The sequence below is a fragment of the Trachypithecus francoisi genome, unplaced genomic scaffold (genome assembly GCF_009764315.1).
Source record: "Trachypithecus francoisi isolate TF-2019V2 unplaced genomic scaffold, Tfra_2.0 Lachesis_group8, whole genome shotgun sequence".
Lineage (NCBI taxonomy): Eukaryota > Metazoa > Chordata > Mammalia > Primates > Cercopithecidae > Trachypithecus > Trachypithecus francoisi.
The window spans coordinates 59,997,863-60,009,976 of record NW_022681473.1 but is presented as its reverse complement, the minus strand read 5'-3'; the positions used below and the strand labels follow the sequence as shown (position 1 = coordinate 60,009,976).

General features: G+C 33.6%; 1 protein-coding gene across 1 annotated transcript; it reads left to right on the top strand.

Moving 5' to 3' along the window:
• The first annotated feature begins 5,377 nt into the window (after window positions 1–5,377).
• On the top strand, window positions 5,378–6,340 carry LOC117081307 (putative olfactory receptor 56B2). The gene is given in 4 exon segments (XM_033207128.1): window positions 5,378–5,564; window positions 5,567–5,596; window positions 5,599–5,853; window positions 5,856–6,340. Coding segments are annotated over 4 exon segments (957 nt in total).
• Window positions 6,341–12,114: the final 5,774 nt, after the last annotated feature.

Genomic DNA, 12,114 nt, shown 5'->3' with positions numbered 1-12,114 from the left:
GCATGAGAATTCCAAGTTCAGCTGTAACATATACAGTGTGATATCAGGCAAGTTTCTTACAATTTATGTGCATCAGTTTCTTTATCTATAAGGTGTAAAAATATTGGTGCCTAACACAATGGAGGTTATTATGAGTGTTAATTTTTAAAATACGTAACACACAAGGAATAATTTCTGTCACGTAAGAAGTACTATATAAGCGTTTGCTATTTTTGTTATGAAATAGATAAAGTAGTTCTGAATATAGCTTCCATTAAAGGAAAGTTTTCTGTCAATTGTGTGACATGGTTGGGGAAGGTGTGCTGTGTACACCATGCACATGCATTGATAAGCATAGACTATGAAATATTATAAAATCATATGGATTTCTTATTTGTGTATGTTCATGTGAGGTTAGCAGAGGAAGTAGGTAGGATGGAGTTGACAAATTGAATTCTTCTGCAAACTATTCCTAGGGTTACCCAGAGAGAATCAGGCTATTCTACATCCTATCAGAGAGCTAAGCACGTCATCTTCCCTTCCTTTTGTGTAATGAAGCTCAGAGTACCTAAGCCAAATACAAGAGGATGCAAGAATTTCAAACCTCTATCCTATGGTGATTCATCAATTACTTAGTGTTATTTGACCTCTAGATCTCACTACCTCAATTATTTTTGGAGTACTTTCCTCAATATTGTACAAATCCTAGAGATACAAATTGAGAGAAAATCCCTCTGAAATTTCTGTATGTATAAAACTTAAAAATGTAGGAAGAGGTTTTTTATTGTGCTTTTCCTTAAAAATAATAAAAACTAGATAAAAAATAAAACTTTCCCAAAGCCTTCCTCAAAGAGAAAACTATCATAAAATTTAGATATTTAACCCTTTTATGCCTATATTGAATAAAAGCTAGCTCTACCGTGCCCAAATTAAGATTTTTAGCAAAATGATGTGATTTGTTCCTAATTACATCTATGCCCTAGATTTGACTTGCTTCAGGCTAATTAGGTTGTACAACTCTAGGGAATAGACTTTTCTTCCACTTAAGCAGGTCCCTGAGTTTCTCTGCACTGGTCATAAAATCCTAGTCCATCTTCAGCGGCTGTAAACCAGCTCTAGGTATACTGAAGATCACTACATATGACAAATCTTACACAGGACCCCACAGTAAGTACATAGCTGGGGCCAGAGTCAGTCTTTTTAATCTTTGCAGAAATTTGGGAATGCCGTATAGAAGGGTAAGCCTCAGCCGTGATAGAGGCATCTACATAATGCTTCTTTAATGACTCTATGGAAATCATGAAATACACTTCATGTCATATTAATCTGAATACTGGAAAATTTTATAGAACCTAATACAACAAAATGTTAGACATTTCATTACCACTGTATCTTAATATCTAAAAATAAAAGTATATTACCACCAGCATTTTTAGAATGATATTTCTGTTAATTTATTGTTTCATTGTATCGTATTTTATTAGATACTCTGGAGCTTTGTAATCCTTCCCAAAATTTTTTCAAGCTCAATGTTTAGCTTTTGTATTAGACATTGTCACTCTCCAGCTCCATTTTTTTTTTTATACATATTCATGCACATGTCTTTCCTAGCTTGCTGAAACCTAATATCTGGTACCAATTTCATGCTATTAGGTATCAAAGGCCCTCATTTAAATTTACCACATAAATATTAATTATCCCATTTTGCAAGAATTTTAATTAGGCATTTCAATAGAATTTGATTCTTAACACACTCCAGAATCTAGAAATGAATTATTATATTTCATAGAATAGAGTCAAGAATTCTAGAGGCTAAGACTTTTGTTGAAGTTCATAGGGGCACACAGAATTGCATTTTCACCCAAAGTACTAGCATTTTTGCTGAACTGTGAGAATAACATATTTACGTGTGTGTCTTTCAATTGGAAATACTGGAATTGGAAACACACTTAGAGTCTCATATACACCTGCCAAGAAGTAATATTAATGTTTAGCAATCATCAATATATAAATATAATCCATTGTAAGAATAAATTGTACAGTTTTCTTCCAAGCAGTTTTTCTTTTTCTTTTTTTTTTTTTTTTTTTTGAGACGGAGTCTCGCTGTCTCGCTCTGTCGCCCAGGCTGGAGTGCGGTGGCCAGATCTCAGCTCGCTGCAAGCTTCGCCTCCCGGGTTTACGCCATTCTCCTGCCTCAGCCTCCCGAGTAACTGGGACTACAGGCGCCCGCCACATCGCCCGGTTAGATTTTTGTATTTTTTTTTTTTTAGTAGAGACGGGGTTTCACCGTGTTAGCCAGGACAGTTTCAATCTCCTGACCTCGTGATCCACCCGTCTCGGCCTCCCAAAGTGCTGGAGTTACAGGCTTGAGCTACCGCGCCTGGCCCCCAAGCAGTTTTTCGTCATAAAAGATTTATCTTAAATTTTCCTGGTATTTCAAGCTAGATCATTGTATTTTCTAAGACAGATGCCACATGAATTTTTCTTTACTAATCTATTGAACAGTGGACCCTTACTTCATTGAAGAAAAATTGATTTACTGTATTCTCTAGCAATTGAAACAATTTTTCTCTGCAGGCCATGTCCAATACTATTTTATATTTGATTCATTTATCATTTAATACCCTTGCTAAATTTTTCTAAATATATGAATGTCTATTGTTTTTTATGGTTTTTGATAATTTTGCATGTTGTTTTATGAAATTTATGATATTCTTTGTTACTTCTCACTCATTACCCAAAACATCACTCATATTCATGCATCTTCTTTATGTGCTTATGATTGGCAATCTCTTATTTTTTGCAAGATATTTACATTTAACTCCTTTGGTACAAATATACAGTTAAATAGAATAAATAAAACAGTATCTGATAGATCAGTAGATTGACTAAAGTTAACAATAATCTATTGTACATTTCAAAATAGCTGGAATAGAATGATTTAAATGTTCCTTGCATCAAAGTATCACATGTACACTGAACATCTGTACATTTATTATGTATTAATAAAAAAAGACAAAAACAAATAATTCACAAAAAAATCTATATTACTACCAGGTTTTGTTTACATATTTATTTAAAGAAATATATTTAAATGTACTTTACCATAACTATACTTTGTCATTTTCTACTAGAATTTCAAGCTTAGGTTTTGTGTTTGGCTTCATGCTAGTCACAAATACTATATTATCCTGTTAATGTCTGCTTATATCTTTTCATAATTATTTTAACTGAACTACTAATTTTATATATGACCTTGTTACATTGGTTTTCTTATCTAAGAATACCTGATTTATTCTGCTTTCAAATTTTGTATTAAAGTTTCTTTCAAAAATAGTACAGTTTTAAAAAATGTAACCTGAGAGTCTCTTTTTTAATCAGCAATTATAATCTATAAGAGTCAGTATGTTTACAGATGCATATGAATTATCTTTCATGTTTTATAATATGTATAATTTTATTTTTATTTTTCATTTTGTCTTGATGAGATATCTGCTATTCTCTTCTACCCTTGGTTGTTTCAACATGATTCTTTTTTCAATCCCTGCCTTCTTCCATTGCATTTTATTCATTTATTTATTTATTTATTCATTCATTCATTCATTCATTCATTTTTGAGACGGAGTTTCGCTCTTGTTGCCCAGGCTGGAGTGCAGTGGCACCATCTCGGCTCATTGCAACCTCTGCCTCCTGGGTTCAAGCGATTCTCCTACCTCAGCCTATTGAGTAGCTGGGACTACAGGCAGGCGCCACCACGCCTGGCTAATTTTTGTGTTTTTAGTGGGGATGGAGTTTCACCATGTTAACCAGGATGGTCTTAATCTCTTGACCTCGTGATCCGCTTGCCTGGTGTCCCAAAGTGCTGGGATTACAGGCGTGAGCCACCACCCCCGGCCTCCATTACATTTTTAATATGCTTGTATATCAGTAGCCCTAACCTCCTCATAAGCAATACAAGACTCATGGACATAAAACTGCTTATTTCTCCTTCAGTATTCATTCACATAATATAAATTGAGTGCTTATTAATGGTCTGTCTCTTGGGGAAAAACAGTGACATAAATAACGAGTATCCCACACCTTTAGGTTTCTATGGGAGATACGTATATCAACTCAATGACCTACACACTGATATATATTTTTCCTTCTTTGGGCAGTTAGACACAATATAGCATTCCCCAAGCCACATTTTAATTAAGCATTTAATTTTATGCTTAATTTAATTAAGCATTAAAAATTTGTAGAAACAATTTCATCAATGAACCTTATTTTGTTATAATATAATATATTATTACCTAGAGTAAAGTGAATATATCCCCCAAGTCAACATAACATTGCCTCCTCTGTATACTCTATAATTTTAGCACACAACTTTTAAAAATAATATTTTACCTTTATATTGTATCTTTAATATTTTAAATACTTAAAAGGAAGGAAGTAATAAATAGTGCAGAATAGTACAAGTAAAACATTTCATGAAAATTTGTTCTGAATATTTTAATTCAAATAGTAACAAAAGATTATAGAAAGGAGGTGTCAGATATAGAGAGATTAGATATTAGGAGACGTTTTGTCAAAGCATTGCTCTCAAAGTCACTGATTTGCATGCATGTCTATGTTTGTGTGTGCATGTGCATGCATGTTTTTAACTTCTACTCCAGTCATCATGGCCATATGGCCATTAGACAGCTCCCAAAACCAAAAATATGTGCAAATAGAAATAAGTAACACAAAACTATAACCAACTAAATTTACAGAACACTGGTATTTCCAAACCGCATTAAACTCTTTCATATTTGCATGGATTTACACACTTTATTAGAATGCTTACACATCAATTACCTCACTATAAAATGGGTATACTAACTTAGCATATACATTTTAATAAAAAGTAAATAATATGCATCAATACTTCATAAATGTTTAAGTACATGAATAAAGAATAGTTCACTTCTATATATTCTGTCATCAAATATCTTACCTAAAAAGCCTTCACGCATAAAAACCACTACTGTGAGTTTATACATTAGGTCTCTAAAGAAACCAACTCGTTGACAAAGACAAACTTAGGAAACCAGGCTGTGATACCAATCACTTTCAACTTGTCCTGCTCCTGTGACTTACTGCATGGAAGCTCTTAAACAAGGTCCTGATTTTATAATGTCCTATACCTTAGATATGAAAAAGTGGAAAAAATATGACCTACATTATAGAGTATTATAGATGATTAACTGAGTTATCACAGAGAATATACCAAATATCACATAGGATAATACATATCCAATAGATGTAAGTGACAACATGAGATTAACCAGGCTGAGTCACATCTCAATATCATGATACTGGGTAATTATTTTCCCGATACTTTCATAGAGATTATTAGAAATACTAATATCAAATGTTTTTCCTCTTAGTGGTGCTCCAGGAGCTCAGAGATTCCAACAGCTCTAAGTTCCAGGTCTCTGAGTTTATCCTGATGGGATTCCCTGGCATTCACAGCTGGCAGCACTGGCTCTCCCTGCACCTGGCTCCACTCTACTTCTTAGCTCTCAGTGCTAGCATCCTTATCCTGATCATCATCACCAAAAGGCAGCACTCTACCAGCATATGTACTATTTCCTGGGATCTTGGCTGAGGCAGACATGGGCCTGGCTACCGCCATCATGCCTAGGATTTTGACCATCTTATGGTTCAATGCTAAGACCATCACTCTCCCAGAGTGCTTTGCTCAGATGTATGCCATACATTGCTTTGTGGCCATGAAGCCAAGTACCTTTGTCTGCATGGCTATTGATAGATATGTAGCCATTTGTCAACCACTCCGGTATCCATCAGTTGTCACTGAATCTTTTGTATTCAAAGCAACTGTGTTCATGCACTGAGAAACAGCTTGAGTCTCATCTCAGTGTCTGTCTTGGCTGCCCAGAGGCATTACTGCTCCCGGAATCAAATTGAGCACTGTCTTTGTTCTAACCTTGGAATCACTAGCCTATCTTGTGATGATCGAAAAATCAATAGCATTAACCAGATCCTTCTGGCTTGGACACTCATGGGAAGCGACCTGGGTTTGATTATTTTATCATATGCTTTAATTCTTCACTCTGTCCTGAAGCTGAATTCTCCAGAAGCTGCATCCAAGGCATTAAGTACCTGCACTTCCCACCTCATTTTAATCCTTTTCTTCTACACAGTCATCATTGTGATTTCCATTACTCATAGTACAGGAATGAAAGTTCCCCTTATTCCAGTTCTACTCAATGTGCTACACAATGTCATTCCCCCTGCCCTGAACCCCATGGTGTATGCACTCAAGAACAAGGAACTCAGGCAAGGCTTATACAAAGTACTTAGACTGGAGTGAAGGGCACCCAATATGGAAAAGATAAGCAGTTTTTGAAAATTTTCTTCACATATTTTTGCATTATATTCACCAACTGCTGCAAATGCAGAACAATATGGAAATAACATAAAGAATTGGTGTCAACAACTGACACTTCAGAACAAAGGAGATGGAAGTAATATTTGAAATACTTGGGAGTCAAGCAAAAATCTTCATCACAAAGGGTAACAGTGATGTTATTTGTCTCAAGGAATTCAAAGAAAAGACTAGTGTAATCTGTATTTCATGTTCTTACTCACTTGTCTTAGCTAGAACTTCCAAACAGTGTTGAATAGAAGCAGTCAGAGCAGATAATATGTCAATCTATTCCTTTTAATTGAAGAGCTTGATATTTTACATTTGATGTAATAATTGATAAAATAGGAGATACTTCTGCATTTTCATTATTTGCTTTATAATGTGTCTTAAATTTTTAATTTGCAAAGGACTTGAATAGACATTTCTCTAAGATTATATGCAAATGTCCAAAAAACACATGAAAAGATGCTCAACATAACTAGTCATTAGTCATTAGGCAAATTCAATGCAAACCACAATAACACACCTTTTGGCCCCCTATATTATACATATAAATGTACTGCAAATTTATTTTTTGCAATAAGAGATTAGCAAGTGTTTGCAAGTATATGGATACCTTGAAATCCTAATACATTGTTGTTGGGAAGTAAAAATGGCACAGCTGCTGTGGAAGAGTTTGACAATTACTCAGAAATTTCAGTGCCATTAACATATGACCCAGGACCCAACTCTTAATAATACACCCAACATAATTGAAAACAAATGTTGATACAAAAACTTGTACACAAATGTTTACAGTAGCATTATTAGCCAAAAAGTAGAAGCAACTTATATATCTATAAGCTGTTGTCTTAGTCTGTTTTGTGTTGTTACAATAGAATACCTAATACTGAGTTGGAAATATAGGTTTATTTACCTCATAGTTCTGCCGGCAGGGTACTTCAAGGACGTGTCCCTGGCTTCAAGTGAGGACTTTGGTGCTACCTCATAACATGGCAGACAAGGTCAAAGGGAAAACAGACATATGCAAAGAGACAAAACCCAGTGGGCTTCCCAGCTTTATAACAACCCACTGTCATGACTAATCCACCTCCCAGAAAACTGATCCAGTTATGTAACAGAGAAAACTCAGTAACTGCCGCAAGAATAGCACCAAATCGTTCATGAGGAATCCATCCCCGGGACCCAAATGTCTCTTACTAAGTCCCCCTTCGGAATCCCACTACAACGGGGATCAAATTTCAACCTGACTTTTGGTGGAGACAAGCAAACCCTATCCACACCATAGCAGCTGCTGAATGGACAAACAAAATTAAGTATATCTATATTAGGAATTATTATTTAATAAAAAGTACCTATATGAGAAGATAGATATACTAGTCAATTTCACTATAATTATTTTGCTGTCTCTATCCCATAATCTCATGTTGTAAACCTCAAATATATATAGAATAAAACTTATCTTACAAAAATTCAACTTGATTGAATTAAAAATATGCAAATTTAACAAAATGATATAGAAAATTTTTTTAGGCCGGGCGCGGTGGCTCAAGCCTGTAATCCCAGCACTTTGGGAGGCCGAGACGGGTGGATCACGAGGTCAGGAGATCGAGACCATCCTGGCTAACACGGTGAAACTCCGTCTTTACTAAAAATACAAAAACTAGCCGGGCGAGGTGGCGGGCACCTGTAGTCCCAGCTACTCGGGAGGCTGAGGCAGGAGAATGGCATAAACCCGGGAGGCAGAGCTTGCAGTGAGCTGAGATCCGGCCACTGCACTCCAGTCCGGGCGACAGAGCGAGACTCCGCCTCAAAAAAAAAAAAAAAAAAAAAAAAAAAGAAAATTTTTTTAGTAAACAGGAAATATAAAAAGGGAATAAATTCTCCCAACAACAAACCAAAATAAATAAAGTACTGGTACAATCTGCAGCACACATGAACTTTGAAAACATTATTCTTAGGTTAGTGAAGAAAGCCAAACACCAAAGGCTAGTGTCTGATTCCATTTGTATGATATCCAGAATAGGTTAAGTCTATAGGAAAAAAAAGCAAATTAGTTGTTAGTAGGGAATGGAGACTCTGGGCAATAATGAGAGAGACCAACTAATGGTTATGAAGTTTCCTTTCAAGGTAATGGAAATATTGTGAAATTAGATAGTGGCAATGGTTGCATAGCATAATGAATGTAGTGAAAGTCACTCAATTGTATGTTTTCTTTTTTCATTTTATATAAAATTAGGGGGGACAACTGAATTTTTGGTACATGGATGTATATCTATGTGTATAGCCTGGCTGTGGTGAAGTCTGGGCTTGAAGTGTACCCATCACCAGAATAGTGTACATTGTACCTACTAAGGAATTTCTCATTCCTCACTCCCCTTCCATCCTCCCACCCCCAAATCTCCAATATTTATCTACTTCAAACTCTATGCCTATGTGTACACATTAAGTAGTTCCCACTTAAAACTAAGAACATGTGATATTTGCTTTTCTGTTTCTTAGTTATTTCACTTAAAATGACGGCCTCATAATCTATGCATGTTGCTGCAAAAAACATTATTTCATTTGTTTTCATGACTGAGGAGTATTCCATTTTATATCATACCACATTTTCTTTATCCAGTCATCTATTGATGGATACAGGTTGATTCCATATCTTTCCCTGTTATAAACATACTAGTGCCAATATTTTTAAGTGTAATTATTTTAAATGCAATTATCTTATTTTGGGTAGATACCCAGGAGTGACATTGCTGGATGAAATGGTAGTTCTAGTTTTAGGTTTTTGAATATTTCCACATTGTTTTCCATAGAGGTTATACTAACTTACACTCAATATAAAACAATATAAAAAACTGCTAAAATTATTATCTACATGTATATTTGCTATATAATTTTCTGTAAAATAAAAGAACATAGATGTCTGAGAACAGGAAAATACTTAAGGAAGTGTGTAAAATATAATGTGCTTTTATTTAATCATAATACTGAACAATCTTTTTTTGAATGTGCTTAATATAAACATTAACTGAAAATGATAGAATATTTATTTTAAAATTGATATTATCCAAACATTTGTCAAAAGCATATATAGCAATTGTATATAAAAGAGTGTACCAAAAGTTACCTCTACATTATTATAGAATTAGGTTCTAATTATCTCTGTGATGATCTCATTTTTATTTTTACAATTAATAAAGTAAACCTTTTTCTTCTAATTAAAAACACATAAAATTAGATTAATTATTGTCTTATTATCACACTTATTGCATCACCATTATTATCTCAAAATTAAGGCATCTATTTATTGCTAGTTCAATATTCATGTGTAATAAGTCTGAACTTTTGATTACTTTTTACAATTCCATAATATTCATCACCAATCTTCCTTGGAAATAAATTCCTTGAAACTCGAAGCCCATGTTTTCTGATGCTTTTTTCGTAGTTCCTAGACTAACTCTGAAAGTAAGAAGCATTCAATGATGTTACTTAACACATGAAAACATAAAAAAAGGAAGATGCAAAAGTGTCTGTGTGAGCTATTAACACATTCTGTGCTTGCTGCCAATTTGTATGCCACAAGGCCTTAAGCAAAAAGAAACAACTCTGCAATCTTATTAATATCATAATTTTTAAAATAAAACATCCTGTGTTCTTTTTCATTTCCACCCACATATACATGACCACACATAAGCACAAGTACAGATACATTCATAGGAAAGTATTCACCAGTTACTTATGTGGCATCATATAGGTGATGAGCATAGAGTGTTTCCACCCTTTTATCTCCTGTGAGCATTGTCTTAATTCCAACACTGTGACCCTAATTATATGAAATATCCCCTTGGGACATATAACACATAATTTTCTTTAAAGGCTCATATCAGTAGTAAAGGAATCAAGGGATTTTAATGTTGAGGGGAGTACATGTACATATATTGCAGGATTCTCAAGTGTTCTTTGACCAAGATTCTGAACATTTGGACCAAACTGCATTCAGCTCATTCTATTGGCATCTGGAAATTAGGTATTAAAAGACATAAAAAGGAGACAAGGGTAGTGACAGGATTTTTCTTGTTGTAGTTCATAGTAGATAAATTGGAGAGGTGTTTTGCTAAAGTGTACAGAAACTTTGAGTGTATACTATTGATTATTCTCAGAAATAACAGATTTGATTTCATCCACTTAGTTTGAAGGCAGAAGTTTTGCAGACGTTTGTTTTGCAGAAATATGTTTATTTCCCCAATTTTCAGGTTTTCATTCAGTGAAACTTTTCATGATGATTTTGAATATTTATAAATAAAACAAATAAGAATCATTGAAAATGATAAAGTCAGGTATGAATCAACCGATAGCATGGAGAAAAAATAGAAAACAGTTCTTACGGTCAGTGTTCTGCCATAATCAAGTTTTTACCTGCCCTCCTCTTTTCCCTTAGAATAAAAATCTAATTAACTGGCTTTACTCCTAGACAGACATAGTTGTGACTGTGTTTCATTGACTTTGGATAGCAAACATACTTGGATGAACCTACAGTTATTTTGAGAGAAGAGCATGGTCTGTAAAGATTGAGCACGGTCAAGTGAGAAAACAAAGTTACTAGCTACAAAGATTGGGATGAAAGTACACAACCGATGATATCAAAACCATACTTTATAAATGGTGGTATTTGTGTTTAATGTTATCACTTAATAGACCTACTCACTCTCACAGCATAATACAAATCTATTATTCTTGCAGAATTATAAAGTTATATAGCATTAAAAACATTTTGTAAGCTTCTAGTTCTTGATGAGACTCATCACTTTTTTTTTAAATTGTGGCCCTCATTCAAATTCTGATAATTAGGAACTCATCATATTGGGGACTAGAAGGTATTATAATTTCCCTTTTTCATAAAATATTAAGCTGAATTATCTTTCTCTCATCACCAGCAATTATATAGGTTTGTGTAAATTTACATTGCCACAGCAGTCACATTGCCCAGCTGAGTTGCCAGCAAGTATAAATATCATTCTCAGAGGCAATTTATAGTACATTTCAAAGAGACATCTTTCTCAATCAAAATCTCTTTCCCTTTGACTCTCTGGAAGCACAAATTAGAGAAATATAGAAAGTGGCATGTAAGAAAAAATGAAAATTAAGCTGCTGTACTAAAAGAAGAGAGAATTAACAAAGTAGAATACATTTTTGCTAACTTTTAAAAAAAAACATTTAAAATTTCTTTTGGAGAAAGTATTATATAACTTGTGCTTAGTGCTATATTATTTGGTATCAACAAGATCTTTAACTGAGATGCCTGTAAATGTAATTGAGATGAGAACTAAACTTTTCATGTAACAACAAAGTCAGTTTTAGTAATTAAAACTATATAAACAGGAAACACAAGAGACATAAACAGGATATTTATGTGTTTCTCTTTTATAGTTATACTTTTAATATATATCTATATATAATATATAGATAATATAGAGATATATATTAATATAAAGTATATTAATATATAATATATAGATATATGTTAATATAAAGTATATTAAATATATAATGTGAGATATATAATTGAATATATAATGTGATATATTATATATAATGAAAGATAAATGTATAGTAAATACAAATAAAGTAAAATATTATAAATAAAGTAACAATATATATAAAATATATATGATGTTAAATAAATATATAATGTGAGATAAAGACAGCATAAGTCATCT